At 38.6% G+C, this 16,882-nt stretch overlaps 1 protein-coding gene across 16 annotated transcripts in view; it reads left to right on the top strand.

Annotated features, from left to right (window-relative positions):
• Positions 1 to 16,882, top strand: part of ZMYM2 (zinc finger MYM-type containing 2) — a 107,916-nt gene that overhangs the window by 76,708 nt on the left and 14,326 nt on the right. For 9 of the 16 annotated variants that reach the window (XR_014256185.1, XR_014256186.1, XR_014256187.1 and 6 more), the window contains exons 19-24: positions 465 to 559; positions 1,817 to 1,985; positions 2,867 to 3,018; positions 8,048 to 8,162; positions 8,791 to 9,042; positions 9,334 to 9,454. Coding sequence is in view for 8 of the 16 variants with exons in the window: in XM_082435080.1 (XP_082291206.1) it covers positions 465 to 559; positions 1,817 to 1,985; positions 2,867 to 3,018; positions 8,048 to 8,162; positions 8,791 to 9,042; positions 9,334 to 9,454 (904 nt within the window). In the remaining 8 variants the exon portion in view is untranslated. Of the gene's footprint in view, positions 1 to 464; positions 560 to 1,816; positions 1,986 to 2,866; positions 3,019 to 8,047; positions 8,163 to 8,790; positions 9,043 to 9,333; positions 9,455 to 10,734; positions 11,610 to 16,882 lie in introns of those variants that run through there. The other 7 variants (XM_082435073.1, XM_082435072.1, XM_082435079.1 and 4 more) reach the window with 1 other exon arrangement.

Raw genomic sequence — 16,882 nt, 5'->3', positions numbered from 1 at the left:
AAGTTAACCTTCAAAGGGAAACAAATATTTTCAGGTCTTTTGTTGTAAAAGAAATGTGTTCTGTTTTTCATTGTTTATTTTCTGTATCGATGGCCAATAAGCGTATTGAATAGAATGTAAAGCCTTTTACATTGGAAAAGATTTAATAGATTGAAACAGATTTGTACTGAGACCATTTAGATCTTATAATTAAATTTCAGGTTTTAGTAATTTTTCTATCACACACTTCCACAAAATTCTGTGTTGATACGCATTGTACATGCGTTTTAAGAGTATGAACAGGCGTTGTCAGAACTTATAGACCAGGTTAGGTAGAGAAGGTGGTTTGTTCTCCACCCAGCACAGGCTGCCCTGTGCATGGTGCTTGTGCGCATTCAGTGGGTGGTCCTTCGTTGGCTGAGTTTATATAGCGTAAGGCTGTGCTATTATGTTTGAAATGAAAGTTCTTCTGTTTCAATTGTCAGCTGCTGAGGAGCTTGATATGGAAAATGAGTTTTTATTACCACCTGTTTTTGGAGAAGAATATGAGGAACAGCCTAGACCTCGATCTAAAAAAAAGGTAATGAAACGTAACAGTATTCTTGCATTCATGTCCTGTCTCTGTGTAGTAGAGGGCAAGGGTACTTGAGCTTCAGTTGTGCCTGAGAATGTGGGAAGGTACTTTGTTTTCTGGAATTAAAAAGACTTAAGAGGTAAAGCTTTTATTACTTCATTTCTAGGTAATAAAAATATATCCTATTTAGTCATAGTTTCATAGAAGAAGAGTGAATATTATTGCGACTTTTTATTTTTAATTTTTATCTTGATAAAAGGTGGTCATTGATAAAAGGTTTACATATTTGCTAAAAAAGTAAATTCAATTATTAGACAACAACTGAGACTATTTTCTAGGGAGTTGTTTTTTCCATTGTTACTTTTGATGAGGTTGAGGTACACAGTTTGTTATATCTGGTCTCATTGAAGCATCCCAGCACATAGGAAGACGTGCTAGACAATTCAGTCATTCAGGGATCCCAAATCTAAATGTACGAACGGATATCATTGTTCTGAACATTTTATTAACAACTTTCTGTATCTCTGATTTCCAACGTAAAGCAAGGTTTTAAAAAAAAAAAGATGACTTTCACAAATTTCTCCAAAAAAGAAAGAAAGGAAAAATTGAAAAGGAGTGAGTACCTGCAGTAGAATGAAATTGGACTCTTACTTGACACCACACACAAAAATGAACTCAAAATGAGTCAAAAATCTAAATGTAAGAACTGAAATTCTAAAACTCAGAAGAAAACATAGGCCTAAATCTTCATTAACTTGGGTTAGACACTGTTTCTTAGATGCGACACCAAAAGCACAGGAACAAAAGGAAAAAATAGATGAATTGGGTTATATCCAAATTTAAAATTTTTGTACAGCAAACAGCACCATCAAGAAAGTGGAAAGGAGTTGAGGAGGCATCGCCTGTGAGGTGGAGTCTTCAAGAAGTTCTTCGGTTTCTCTCTTATGTTAACATTTGGAATCCTTCTGTTTCAGATTTTAATTGTTATTTATGTATTTTCTCATCATCAGTGACTCTCAACTCACAGCAGTAGTTAATATGATTTTGTTGTACCAAGTAGTTTATGCAGAAATACAGCATTCCTGGAGAGAGGTTTCAAGTAATGTCATAGGTAACTGTTCTCAGATCAGAAATTCCAGTCAGTTCTGATCATGTAAATATATTTCTTTGTAATGTGCATTTGTTGAGAGATGGCTTACATAAAGTCATGAAATAATATAGGCTTAAGAAAAAGAAGATTTGACAGTGGTGTTTTACTACCAGGGAGCCAAGAGGAAGGCAGTGTCAGGGTACCAGTGTCATGACGACAGTTCTGACAACTCGGAATGCAGCTTCCCTTTCAAGTACACGTACGGGGTAAACGCCTGGAAACACTGGGTCAGAACGAGGCAGCTTGATGAAGATCTTCTGGTGTTAGATGAGCTAAAATCTCGTAAGTGTTCTGATTTTGTTTCCCCTATGTCCTATGTAAAATCAAGGTTTTTATTCATATTTTGGTAACTATTCTCCTGTGCATCCGTTTATGTGCATGAGCGAGCTTGCGCGCGCGTGCGCACACACACACACACACACAGACACACACACACGGGCACACACCGTGTTGCACAAATGAAGTCCTTACGGTAATGTCGGTTCATGGAGCTCTTGCTTGCTGGTCAGTACAACTCAAACAAACCTTCTGTTTCCTTACTGAAGTTGATGATGATGATGATTGTGGGTAAAGAAGAAAGTTTGCTCTAAGCAGATAGAGCCCTTTGCATCAGGCCAGACTCTTTACTGTGGATGGACCAGTCCATGGCACCACAAAGAGGGCAGGAAGTATGGCCTTATTAAGGTGCTAGAGTCAGACTGCCAGGGCTCCCTCACGTACTGACATCTCAGTTCCCCAGCTCCAAAGGGGGGGGTAACAGTACCCACCTTGTAGGGTTGTCATGAGAATTACATTAGAAAATACACGTAAATTTAGAACATTCCTTCATCCACAGTAAAGGCTTAATGTTGACTGAAATTAGAATACCCATAGTATGTGAAAATCCAGAAGGTACTCAAGTGAATCATTAATTACCATGAAGCTACATGTACTGTACATTATAAAAAAATGTTTTTCCTTGAAAAAAAATAAATAAAATCAAGGTTTTTGTTATTAACTGCCTTTGATTTTAAAAAGCATGGATGTAGCTTAAAATATTTTACATTTAAATGTAGCTGTTATTTTACCTTTAAATTCTTACACAGAATAAAGTGATTTCAGAAAGTTTCTTAATCTTAAGACAGTAAATAATAATTATTATTTTAAATTTTATTTCTTTTTAGCTAAGTCAGTAAAGTTAAAAGAGGATCTACTCTGTCACACCACGGCTGAGCTTGACTATGGCTTGGCCCATTTTGTCAAAGAGATCCGAAGGCCAAATGGGGAGAATTATGCACCTGACAGCATCTATTATCTTTGCCTCGGGATTCAAGAGGTGAGTGATTTCATGGTTACTTTTGAATATAACGTTGTTAAGAAAGGTTGTTGTGGTAGGTTCTTGGAGAAAAAAATGTTTTGCTTCAAGAATATTACGGAACATCCGGGTTTATTGGCTTACCAAGAAAGGCAAAAGTAATTTATTCGAAAATACTGGGGTATTATAAAGGGTTTTCTTAGCTACTTTGTATACAGGTGTTTCTGCTATAATGTGCTATGTCCCTAAAAGTGAACTTCAGGTTCTCCAAAACTGTGTACCAAAACCAAAAAGAACTTAGGTGAAAAACAGAGTTAGTAACGGACCCCTCGAAGCTCATGCATCTTTTGTAACAGGACTAATGATGTGTCTGTTACCATGTGTATATATGATAATCAGGTTGATTTCATCCCCACCTTACAATTGCGAATAAATGAATTAACATTCTGAGGCATGGTGTATATATGTATATATAGATCTGTGTTGATATACATGTAAACAGATAAATGACTTCTCTCTGCAAATAGGTCTGTTTCATCTCTGATCTGTTTCTAACTTGTTAAATAGTGTAAGTACTCATTAGTTCTTTGGAATCATCTTATAAAAGATTTCATTCTTTAGAGGTTTTAGGTAAACTTCAACCACATGTCTGTGAATCTTGAATGAATACATTTCCCATAATAAATATGAAGATCCACTTTAGATAATGACTTTTAGTTTTGAACAGATCATACAGGTTTGAGCCCAGAGGTCAGAAAAGGTCCTAGCTTTACATCCTATGTATTTGTAAATATGGTAAATGATAGGAGGAAATATTCTTATGTAGAGTTTTGTTTATAGGCCTAAAATTAAATATTATGCTGCTAACAGGTAGTAGGTGCTGAAATAAATCACTGGAGAAAACTAGAATTGTCTTAATTTGTATTTCACTTTCCCTCTTCAGGATAGAAATTTGCCTAAGAGGATCTAAGCAGTGGTGGGGAATAACACATAGCTCTAAATTACTGTGTATTCAGAGACCGTCACGTATTTTGCAGTAGCAAAATATTTACGTATTAGAACTTCAAATACCATTAGAGGTTTGAAAGCTAAATGGATTGTAATATTAATGATTATAAATTATGTCTTCAAGTAGGTTCATTTTTTTCCAATTTTTTAATTGTGGTAAAATACATATAACAAAATTTTACCATCTTAACTATTTTTAAATGTACAGTTCTGTGGTATAAAAGTACATTGATAATCTTGTGGAAACATCACCACCGTCCATCTTCATAACCCTCTTCATCTTGCAAAACTGAGACTTTGTCCCCATTAAATACTAACTCCTCATCCCCTACTCCCCCGCTGCCCCTGGCACCCACCCTTCTTCTTTCTGTTTCTGTGAGTTTGACTCTCCCAGGTACCACATGTAAGTGAAATCAGCATAATGTCCTGAAGTTCATCCATGTTGTAGCACACGTCAGAATTTCCTTTCTTTTTAAAATAGGTTCTTTATGTACTGAAAAATGTTTCCTCGAAATAAATTTTTACTACTGGAACAGTACTCTTAAAAATGGTCAAGATGGGGACTTCCCTGGGGGTCCAGTGGTTGGGACTCCGTGCTTCCAATGCAGGGGGCTCGGGTTCAATCCCTGGTCGGGGAACTAGGATCCCACATGCCGTGCGGCGCAGCCGAAAAGTTTATAAAAAAGAAAAAGAAAAAAAAAAGGTCAAGGTGGTAAATTTTATGTTCTGTGTATTTTTACCACAATTGGAAAACCAGTTGTTTTACTCTTCTCATCACTGGACAGATTTTCACAGGCTTGATTTAACTTTTTGTAAGAGTGTATGGTATCTATAACCAGCTTTAAAAATAATCTTCAAACTCACTGTGGTGTTAAGATGTCTAAAAGATAGTTTCCAGAAATCATGCTGTTTGTTGGTACTTCAAGGATGCATACAGAGGTAGAAGCTGTTCTGGAAGAATGTGCGTCTTTTTCTGTGTGATGCGTTTACTCATTCCGTCCCCGGCTGACAACAAAAGCAGCATGGCTTCCTCTCCAAGCCCTGTGGACGTGTGGGGCAGGTGGTGTGTTGAGAAGTGAGGGTGGGCCAGCCTCTTTCCTCCCTCACAGATGCAGTAGCTAATCCTGTCCTTCCGCTGGTGTAAGGGGTGGTGGCTGTCGCCAGAAGGTCACATAATGTGGAAATGTCGGAGGAAGAAAGAAGGGGCTGCGTGAGCCCCACAGTCCCGGTCAGCCTTTCACACACTGGTTTACATCTGTGCGCGCGTCCTTCACGCCACGTTTACCCAGAATGGGTGGTGGGCACCCGTTCCCCTGGGTCCCCCCACCCCATCGCGCTTGGCTAGATGTGCGTGTATCTCCGTTTCCTTATGAACGTGGCAAAAGACACAGAAGCTTTGTCCCCAAGGACAGGGAACCATGTTACACGCTTTGGTGTCTTTCCTTCCCTCTGCTTCCCAGTCGTTGGTGTCAGCCCCTGAAGACGTCTGGGTCAGAGCTCAGTGAATTCAGTCAGTGATGAGCATTCCTTTTGTTTTATAAACAGTATGCACCCCCCTCTCCCCCGCCGCAAGGTCTTATGTAATTGTCCTGACGAGCTGGTGCTTTTATTTCTAGTCTTCCTTCTGACTAGCGGGAGTAACGGTAGGTCAACTCAGATGATGGTGCTCTGGCCTAGTTGCTGGTTAGCGTACATGTGGTTTATATTCTTCATCCTTTTACTTTCCACTTGCTGTGTCTCCAGGTATAAAGTAGGTGCCTTTTAGGCAGCATATTGTTGGGCCTTGTTTTTTATTTTTTATTTACCTTTTTTTTTTTTTGGCTGCATTGGGTCTTCATTGCAGTGCACGGGCTTCTCATTGCGGTGGCTTTTCTTGCTATGGAGCACGGCGCGTGGGCTCAGTAGTTGTGGCACACGGGCTCAGTAGTTGTGGCTTGTGGGCTGTAGAGCGCAGGCTCAGTAGTTGTGGCGCACGGGCTTAGTGGCTCTGCGGCATGTGGGATCTTCCTGGACCGGGGCTCGAACCTGTGTCCCCTGCACTGGCAGACGGATTCTTAACCACTGCGTCACCAGGGAAGTCCCGGCCTTGTTTTTCAAATTAAAAAAATTTTTAATCCGGTCTGATAATATTTGTCTTGGTGTGTTTCGACCAACAAAATTTTTTATTTAAAGAACCGGCTGGTAAACATTTTACGCTCTGTAGGCCATACTCAGTCTGTGGAAAGCAGCCTGGGCACGTGCACTCTGTTTTAAGAAAACTTGGTTGTATTTGTAAATAGGCAGCGGGCCAGCCTTCAGGACTGTAGTGCAGACCCCGGTTTAGACCTTTTACATTTAATGTAATTAATCACTGGATTGAAAATCCTGCTTGTTTGTGCTTGTTATACAGTTGACCCCCCTTATCTACAGGGGATACTTCAGGATCCCCACTGGAGGGCTGAAGCCTGTGTATACTACACTGGCCTCTACACACCTACTTGTGATACAGTTTTGATTTGTACATTAGGCACAGTAAGAGATTAACAACAATAATTAATAACAGAATAGAATAATTATCATAATATGCTGTGATAAAAGTTATGTGAATGTGGTGTCTCTCTCTCTCTCTCTCTCTCAGAAACCTTATTGTACAAATTTAACACCTTTTCCATCTTAACTAAGCACTGACCACCCTCTGTGGCTGTAGCTTTTATAGTTTGAGGTGTGACAGCAAAACTAGTCTGAATTTTTTTCCTGCTTTACGACATCACAGATAGAAGATTTGTTCTTACCGTGGATCTCAGCAACCTCAGCATCCGATTTTTTTCTTTCCTGATTAAGTCCAGAACTGTCACCTTTTCACTCAAAGGAAGCACTGTGCGTCCTCTCTCTGGCGTGTCCGAATTGCCAGCTTCACTCCTCCTGCTTTGGGGCCATAATTATGTAAAGTAAGGGTCACTTGAGCACAAGCCCTGTGACCCTGCAGTGGATCTGACAACCCAGATGGCCACCAGGTGGCTGATGGGCGGGACGCGCCGGACCAAGGGTGATTCACGTCCCTCCGGGCGGGATGACATGACATCGCGAGATTTCATCATGGCTTCTCAGAATGGCCTGCAATTAAAATTTATGAATTGTTTATTTCTGTCATCGTCCATTTAATAGTTTTGGACTTTGGTTGACTGTGGGTAACTGAAACCACAGAAAGTGAAACTGTGGATGATGGGGGCACTGTATCTGTTCTTTGTGGGGTTTTTTTGTTTTTGTCTTCTTCTGCTTTCTTTTGAATTATTTTTCTGTGATTACATTTATCTCCATCATTGGTTTATTATTTATGCCTGTTAAATTATTTTTAGTGGGTTTGCAATGTGCATCTTCAGTTAATCATTATATACCTTCACATCTTCTTGCCCTGTCTCACATGTGATAACCTCAAGCCCTGTAATCCCAGTTACCACCTCCCGTTCTTTGTGCTGTTGTCACACATTTTACTTGTACATTATTTTTACCCACTGGAGATGGACTTTGCAAACTTTGGTGTTTAAGTCATTCTTTAGCAACCCTCACTGTTAAGGTTTGTCATAGTAAGTTGTAAGATTCATAAATTTGCCCTAACTCAAGGAGAGTGGGGCATAGAGAGGAAACAAGGGGAAAAGCATCAAGCTCACAGGCTGCTGGGAGAGGCTTCAAGCGCAGAAACCCTCCCGCCCTGCCCTCACCCTTCTTGTCCGTGGACTGTGTGCTGAGCATTGGAGCCACGTGCGCTGTTTGTATCTGACGGGCTGAAGATGCTCATCCAGTTCTCACGTTCTGAGCTCTTGCCTGTGTCTTTCAGCTTTGAGTTTTTTTAGCAACAGATTAATTGGTAACTTATGTTTCTTTGATTTCCAGATATATAGATAAAGGCAATAATCTCTTATTAGTATGCTAATAAAGACAAAGATGTAAGACGTTTATTTTTCCCTTAGGAAATAGAGTGTAAGTGGTCTGTAATTAGCTCATATAAATCTTATATAAATTTTAAATCCTTAAAGTTTTTTTTTTGTTTTTTTTTTTTGGGTAGTACTTGTATGGTAGTAATCGAAAAGACAACATATTTATTGATCCAGGATTCCAGACATTTGAGCAAGAAATGAATAAAATACTCCGAAGTTGGCAACCAAGCATACTTCCAGATGGTAATGCTCCTTTAAATAAAATGTTACCGACTTGCTGCTGGGATTTTCTGTGTTTATAGAAAGTGTACTAAAGATAATTAGGAAATAATTTAAATGAGAGAGTACTTATTCATGGACGCATCAGCTCGTCTTTTGTTGAATTAGAAATGAATGTGGTTGATAGCTAGTGTTTATGAAGAACTTTGTAATAAATGTGACCCACTTTCTCTGGAGTAAGAAACTGGATGTTCATTTCTTAAGCCCCCCAGTTGAGATTCTGATGTAAATTTCTCTTAGAAACCTCTGTTTTAGATGCATAAAGAAAACTTGTTTGAATGGAAATCAGCTATTTTTTTTCAGGATTTCTACAGATTTAAACTTCCCTTCTGACCATGGTCTGCTTGTCCTCTGGAAGACCAGGAGCAGACTCCAGGCCTGACCCCAGGGGTGCTAGTTGTGTAGTCTGTTGTGTTTCCTGGCTCTGTGTTGTTTCAGAGCAGCATAGGTGATTCTGCAATTCATTCCAGTTGATCTGGAGTGAATGGAGGATTGGAATAGGTTTGTTCTTGAGTTAACTTTTACCTGTTTCTAGCTGGTTACGTGAAAACTGTTTATTGTAATTCTTTAAAAATCTTTCTCTCTGTTTAAGGGTCGATATTTTCTCGAGTTGAAGAAGATTATCTCTGGAGGATAAAACAGCTAGGATCACACTCTCCAGTAGCTCTTCTGAATACCCTGTTCTACTTTAACACTAAGTATTTTGGCCTGAAAACAGTGGAACAGCACTTAAGGCTTTCCTTTGGCACTGTGTTTAGGCATTGGAAAAAAAACCCTTTAACAATGGAAAACAAAGCATGTCTTCGATACCAAGTGTCTTCCTTATGTGGAACAGATAACGAAGGTAGTGTAACAGGTTTTCATTTTGGCATTGTCTGTGGCAGGGACTGCCACTTCTTGCCTTACTAAAGACCACCTGGGTCACTTGTTAAGAACCTAAGGACTGTCATTTTCATAAGATAAGACAACCTATGTTGTCTGAAAATTAGGAATTACCAGAAGCCACGGTTTAGAGCTCTGAAGTACACCTGGTCCCATTCTTTGGTGTAAGAGATACTGGGGGTGATCAGAGTGAATGGTGTCACCTTTGTTCAAGGTTGGTCTTAGAAAGTTTATGTAATTTTTATTTCTTAAGATAAAATTACTACTGGAAAAAGAAAACATGAAGATGATGAGCCAGTATTTGAACAAATTGAAAATACAGCCAATCCTTCTAGATGTCCTGTGAAAATGTTTGAATGCTACTTGTCTAAAAGGTAAGTGTTAATGACATTTGATTTTTTTTTAAATGGTAGTAACAGTTAGTTGCTGTGAATTTATCACTACCAAGAGGTGACGTTTTTTTCCTTGGTCCTTTTTTTTAGATTTCTCTCTTTTCTCACTTATGACGTCCTTTCAGTTATGACGTTTTTAGTCCTGTTATTATAAAATACCCAGCTTATACTTCATGTTTTAAGCACATGTTAAGAAATCGCTCTCTACTAATGAAATGACTGCTGTTGTAGAGAGTCAGACAGTACATGTCTTAGGCTTTTTGGGCTGTGGTGTCTCTGTTGCAGCCAGCTCTGCTGTGGGGAGCAGAGAGCAGTCCTGCTGGGCCTGGGTCCCGGTGACGCCCTGGTGAGAAGGTGGAGAGAGGCGAGCCCTCAGTTCTGGAGGGAGATCCCTGAAGTGTCTGCAGGGCGCGGCGTCTTCTCAGGGCCCTGTGCGTTCCAGCTGCACCACTGCTTTCCCCCGCGGGTACCGACAGGCGTTTAGAATATTTTAAACCAGTGAAATTTTTAGAGACCACAAATTATTTTATGCTTGTTCATTATTTTAAGTATGCACTCTGTAATTTTTAAAAGGCAAGCATGAACTCAGAATGTATTTTCTTATGTAAACAGTTTTATAAATTGTTTTTATAAATTTTCTCCAGGTTAACTCTCAAGAACCATAAAAGCAGTAATGTCACCTATAGGATGATTATTTTTAATAATTAATATTTCTGACGATAGTTTTGGGTGGCCCTGCACCAGTATCTGGATCTTCCAATGGTAGTAACTATTTATTAGTTGGAAATTCCTATCTCAGTATTATCTTATTTTAAAAATTATTTCTTTTGTGTAACGTTGTTAAGTATTTTTATTTTATGTGCTACCATATTTCATCAATTCTAAGACACATTTCTCACATTTTATGCTGTCTCTGAAACTGGGATGCATGTTATAATTGATGCATCTTGAAATTATAATTGGCAGTGCTTTACTTGTTTAGTGGCAATATTAAAATAATGATTAAAAATAATGTTTCTATCGATGGTGTCTTGGATTCAGTGAAATACAGAATTTAAATTATAGTGGGAAAATAATCTTTTATTGTAGAAATTAACTTTCAGAATATCTCAGTGATAGAATATTTAATGTAGGTAATTATGCATGTGGTCTGCCCATGTAATGTGGTTAATGGTAGCAGAATTATTCTTGAAAGAAAAGAAGGAAGTTGTGAGGAATTTCGTGTACATACTGTGACATGGACTTTCTCCTTTCTCCTGAAGTCCACAGAATCTTAATCAGAGAATGGATGTTTTCTATTTGCAACCAGAACGCTCTAGCTCTGCAGACAGCCCTGTCTGGTACACGTCTGCTTCGCTGGACCGAAACACCTTGGAAAATATGCTCGTACGGGTTCTTTTAGTAAAAGATATTTATGATAAAGACAATTATGAACTGGACGAAGACACAGAGTAAAAAGGAACGTTTTAGAAGCAATCGGGAGAAAACAGCATTAGATAGTCATGCTGCTAGATCTTTACTATGGAAAACATTTCAAGTTTACTCCTTCTGTTTTGAGTTTTGTAGCAGTGTACCCACACTGGGTATTACCTTGTAAATAATCTGTGAGTGAAAGTTGCCATTATTCTATGTAGTGGTTTTAGGATACTTACAAATACATTCAAATTCTTTTTTTTATTATTATTTATTTGATTAGGTATGTTTGTAACTTTTTACATTACAAGATATGAATGAGAATGTGCCATGTATAATTTTTTCTTGTAGTAAGAAACACCCATATTGCACAACTCTGCTGTTGCAAAGCTTCCTGGAAAGGGGGCTCTTCTGCTGGGTTCTTGACAAGATGGTTGTGTGTGGGGAGCACCTACTAAAAGTTTAGAACTTGCAGTGTCTTTCAGAATTTTTAAAATAAACTGTAAACTAATAGGCTGGGTTTTTTGTTTTGTTTTTTTGCGGGGGTTTTGTTTGTTTGTTTTATGCTTTAGTTACTGAAGCCTTACCAGGTTATGTAGAGAGCTGCCATCTTCTGTACCAAAAATAGACAAGAAAATGCTGTCGATACTGGTGTACTGTAATGTGAATCTATACTGGTGAACAGAACTTTTTGTTCCCCTTATTAAAACCTTAGTGTCCTTTTCTCATTTGTGGCTTTCTGCATCACCCCAAACAATAATAATTATGTATATATGCTTATATATATGTGTGTGTATACGTACATATGTGTATACACACACACATATATAAAGACTGATGTTGATAACATGATCATGGAGACATTTTCTTTGCAAAAACGATGAAAATATAAAATTCTGTTTTCTGTGTCAACACTAAGGATCCCAAATCCCCTTCATTTATAAGCGTTTGGTTTTCCTCTCCCCTCGAGGATACAGGTCACGCTTCCATCCCCGGGTGGTACTCCACAGTTTCACCAACTTGAGGAGTATTCTTGTGCCTGCCCTCAACTATGACTGATGCACACGCTGGGTATTTAAGAATGCCACTCCTGAGACTGTTGTTACGGAAAGTCGAGCTAGTTTAAGTAAGATAGCACCCGTTTCACTATGAGGGTTAGCAGGGCAGTGACTGATGGTTCAGACTGATGGATAAAGTGTATCTCGAAGGGAATTACGTTCGATGTTAGATTGTTTGGCTTTTACATTTTAATTACTTCTTACAGAAGATTGCATTAAAAAAACTTTGTACTTCTGCTTAGCGATTTATCCATTCAGACCTTTTCTTTTAGAACAAGAAGTTTACATAAAATCCTACCTTCTAAAGACCGAGAAAGTGCCAGCTGCAGTTATCATGAAGAAATCCTTTGGCTGACTTCATAGAGCTTGAGTGTGATCATGTAGTCTTGTTTCCAGTTCCTCAGTCACCACAGTGATGTTCGTTATTAAAACTGTTTGGGGGAAATTGGGCTATTTTCCACAGTGGTTAAGCAATGTCTACACATCCCCTAAATATTTCTCTCTTCCTTGGGATAAATGTTAGCATTCAGAAGAAATCTTCTCATTTATGATTTGGAAAATTTCACGAGTGTAATCAGCTGTATATTTAAGCAATAATTAACAAATATTTTTGGCATAAAAATTACTTTATAATGTTCTAACTTGTTTTATAAGTTTGAATAACGTTTCTGTCCCTTAATTGATTTTGTATTTCTGGATTTGATAATCAGACTGACAGTAGCAAATCTGATACACTTAAATAGGTATAGATTGCTTGTTGTCTGTTTAATGAAGTAGTTAACATATTTAAAATATATAATACAAAAAATTTCTCATCCTCACCTTTTTCCAGAACTACTGCTTTAAGCACTTTTCATATAAACGCATATTGTTGATTAAAGGTGATTAATCCTAACCATCTTTTATTCTTTGAACTGGTGCTATATTCCATCAAGAGCAATAAAGTTTTCCCCAAATGTCACTTAATGTATATTTTACCAAATACCCTACATTTCTGCTATGATCCCACTATTAATAGCACCTTGTCTTGCTATTTTCATTTCCTTTATTGTACATTTTGGCTTTTCTAAACAGAAGTGTCTACATAGTTTTGATATTGATATGATTAAGGATTTAGAGCTCTTGTCTTTGTCTTGATTGCAATCCAAGGATTGGTTAACTTGACTCTCAGGGGGGGAAAGAAAAAAATAATACTATTTTATGAGAATTGTTTGTTCTGTGAAACTTGCTTCATCTAGAATATGTTTCGTTAGTTCCTGGATCTCCTTAGTTTGTGTGGTCCTAGATGACTGCTGAGAAAAGGGTAGTGAAATGATAGTTTCTTTCTGCTTCTTAGTGATTTCTGATGACGGCATCCTGTAAATATAATATTGTTGCCTTTAGATGTCTGTTGGAGATGCTATATTTTTCTGCTCTGAAGATTTTGCCATTTAAAATGAATCAAATGAAAAAGTTTTTATCCATATTGAGAAAACTGAATTTCCCATGCAAAATTGAACACTTTGCCTTTTTTTTTTTTTTTTTTTTTTTTAAGACTTAACTGTATTGGGTAATGTAAGATATTAAAGGACTTTTCTAGGCAAGAAGCTCAACTCTTCTTTTGGCCATAAAAATACTTTTTGTTTGAATAGTAGTTCATGATTCTTTCTCTCCTACTGCGTGGAGTTGTTACCAGTGGATTGCACACACTGAGGTAGGGAGAGGGCGCGTGTTGTGCTGTGCGTTCAGACTTCTGTCACTGTTTTCTGATGGGGTTTCCCTCTGTCCTGGGCGACTGTGCTTTGTGGTTGAGGTGGTTATGAGTGCACCGTGTTAAGGGTCACAGTAACGCAGAAGTGATAACATTGCACAGTTTTGGTCTGTACTACTCTAATATCGGTCCATTTAATCTGAGATCTTAAATGTCTTGCAGTCTTAAATCACTATGAAAATTTACACTTTTATTTTGCCAGTTATTTCCAAAATGTATTGTGATACGCATATCACTTACGTTCTGAGTGGACACTGCCTGTAGGATCATCTCCTTACCCCCTCAAACAATGCAGTCATGAAAGTGTGCATGAAAATGTTTTTAAAGAATAAATTTCTTTAAATTACAATACTGTTGAATTTTCCCCCTTAATAAGCCCCTTACTCATTTTTAGAGAAGTTCTTTGGGTTTTAGGTATTCCATTCTACTATGTTCTTAGGAATAGACCATTGTTAATGTTGTTTTCCTGTATTAAGTACTTTTTTTGTTGTTTCTGGGTATATCATGCTTGAAAATGATACCACTTAACAAAATCTTATAAATTTAGAAATTGATGACCAGAACAGGTTAATTGTGTCAGTCTGGATCTGAGAGTAGAAACACTTAAAATGCTGTCTCAATTTGTACTTTTTTTTTTTCCTCTTTACTTAGAATCTAGGTACCCCAAAATACCTAGAGGGTATTTACTTAGAGGGGTACCCCAAATAAGTTGCTGTGATCCCCTGCCTTATAATGAACTGGACAAGAGAAAGTTGTTCTTAATATCTGGACATATAATGTTCTAATTAATTACTGAGTTAAACAATCCATGAATTTAGACCTTTTGAGAAAAAAGAACCAAAGAGAAACTAAGATTTAATCTGTAAATAAAGTATGTATTAGGAATAGAACCGGAGGGGGTCCACAGATCCTGTGGGTTTACCAACGGAGGTCATTGTATTGTTGGATAACTCCTCAGAGGTAAACTCAGCACATGAAAATTCACTATCCCAAAATCTAAACAACAAATCTTTGTTTCATATTTCCCCTGTGCTAAAGAGCTACTACCAACCATGGTAGTTAGGGAGGGAGAGAAAATAAAAGATTAAGACAGCAGTGTTCCAAAGGTTACAATTATGAGGGTAAACAAGATATACTTGTATGGTTATTTAACTCCTAGGGAACACGTAGGGAATGTATCCATAATAGTTTAAAACAGAGAAGATTGTGGACACTCAGAAATACCCTAAAAGGCTATTATGGTCTAGAGTAGTTTTCATAGAAGTAGCACTACCTGTGGTTTATTTAGATTCCTGTAACCTTGACATTGCTTATGGCTCTGTAAGAAATGGTCAGTGGAGCAATTTCTGGTTATTTTAATGGTTCCATTTTGGTGGCATCAGTCCTCACCTCTGGCTTTCAGACTAACTTGTAATAGCACCCAAAGGGGTCGCTAGAGCATGAGTTAGAGATAATACTGAAAAGTATGAAACCACATTGAATTAAGATAATTCAGCTTCTAGTTTATGTGATGTGGATGGAACATACGAGGTCCATTACATTATAGAAATTTAAAAGAACTTCAGCCACTGAGGATTTATTTCATAGCAGTTGCTTTTGAAAAAAATAGAATCTCAAATTTTTTTAGGTCACCGGTGTGCTGCTCATAACCCTATGAGCAAGATGAAACGTTTCCATTTTGATTACGTATTTGTACTTCTAAACTGCCGTCAGCAGATGGCAATAGTGTACAGCACCAGGCTTCAGTGGCTTTTTTGTCTCTGTTTATACGACTGTAAGTATACTGTAGTCCCTTAGCAGAAATTCTTGGGGGTTTAGAATTCAGAATTTTCTCTTTCAAAAATATGTGTGCTTGTAGGTTACATAGGACCCTCAGTGGGCTCGGGGCAACACCCTGTAATCGGTATCTCCTCAGCAATAAATCAGGTATCGATAGTGACGGGGTGAGCGGTGTGCGGCCACAGAAAGCTTTGCATGGCTTAGCTCGGCTTTTGTCACAAGCACAAAAAGCTAGATTTTCAAACTTCTTGGATCTCAGACTTGCTGATGAGGAATTGCAGGCCTGTAATAAAACTAGTGGCAGATCTAGTATTTTCCTTCAATAAAACATCTAGTATTTTTTTCTCTTGTATAGCTTAGTTTGGGTAGAGTTAACTGAAGGCTTGCTGTAAAATTTGCCTGTTCAATTTAAAGGAAAATGCAAGGAATGCTTAGAACAGGCATAAATATAATGGCAGTTGTAGAACCATTATTGAATGCTGAAACTTAAGAACAACTGCTTTCTTTTACTTTCCTTTTTGCCTCAGTATTTGTAGCATGACTGTTCTACATAAATGTGATAGGCCTTTCTGAGTGGCTGCTGTCGTGTCCTGGAGCCATTGTTTATTCATTCAACAAACACTCGAGTGATGGTTCGCTCAGGTACCCTAAGCCAGGTACTGGGAGCACAGTGCCTCTCCTCAAAGACTTAGTCTAGTTGGAGAGAAGTGAAAGTGTGATGGAATGTCAGAATAAGATGGGGCCATGGGCGCCACTGAGCACAATCACTTGTACGGTGAAATAAATTAATACACAGGTCAAGTAACTTATCGAGCCCCTGCTCTTAGAGACTGCAGGCCAGGTCTCTGTACTGTGCCCTCTGCTTCCCGTCCTGCAGAGGGAGAGTGGGCACCGACCGCCCGGGTAGGGCAGGGCCACGCCACGGTCACGGGCGCCATGCTGCAGGAGCAGGTGTTTCACCAGAAGGTAAGGTCGCGGCCTGGGGCAAGTGTGCTTCCCTGCTCTGTCCCGAGCACCTGGAGAAGCTCCCAGCATACGCTAGGTGGTCATAAATGTTTGTTGAGTGAATTATTGATTGTAAGTACCTTAAGGTTCAAGCACCTTGAAAGTGAACCATGGGGAGCGTGACCCACGATCCGTGAAATAGCGCCTGCTTTTTGGTTCGCCTTTGGCGCTGGTCTCCTGGATTCTTTGTGTGTGTCTGTCCAATTTGCCCTGCGTTCGCTGGTGCTGCTTAAGCTCCTGTAACCTTCCGTTTATGACGGCCGAGGGGGTTGGGATGTAGGTCTTGATGATTCGTAGTAGTGATCAAAATAGAAACACTTAAAAATCACTTGTGAAGTTTGTTAAAAATGCAAATTTCTGGGACTTCCCTGGTGGTCCAGTGGTTAAGAAGCAGCCTTCCAATGC

The sequence above is a fragment of the Balaenoptera physalus genome, assembly GCF_965194825.1.
Source record: "Balaenoptera physalus genome assembly, chromosome: 18".
Taxonomy (NCBI): domain Eukaryota; kingdom Metazoa; phylum Chordata; class Mammalia; order Artiodactyla; family Balaenopteridae; genus Balaenoptera; species Balaenoptera physalus.
The sequence above is the reverse complement of the archived record's forward strand: the minus strand, read 5'-3'. Positions and strand labels throughout refer to the sequence as shown.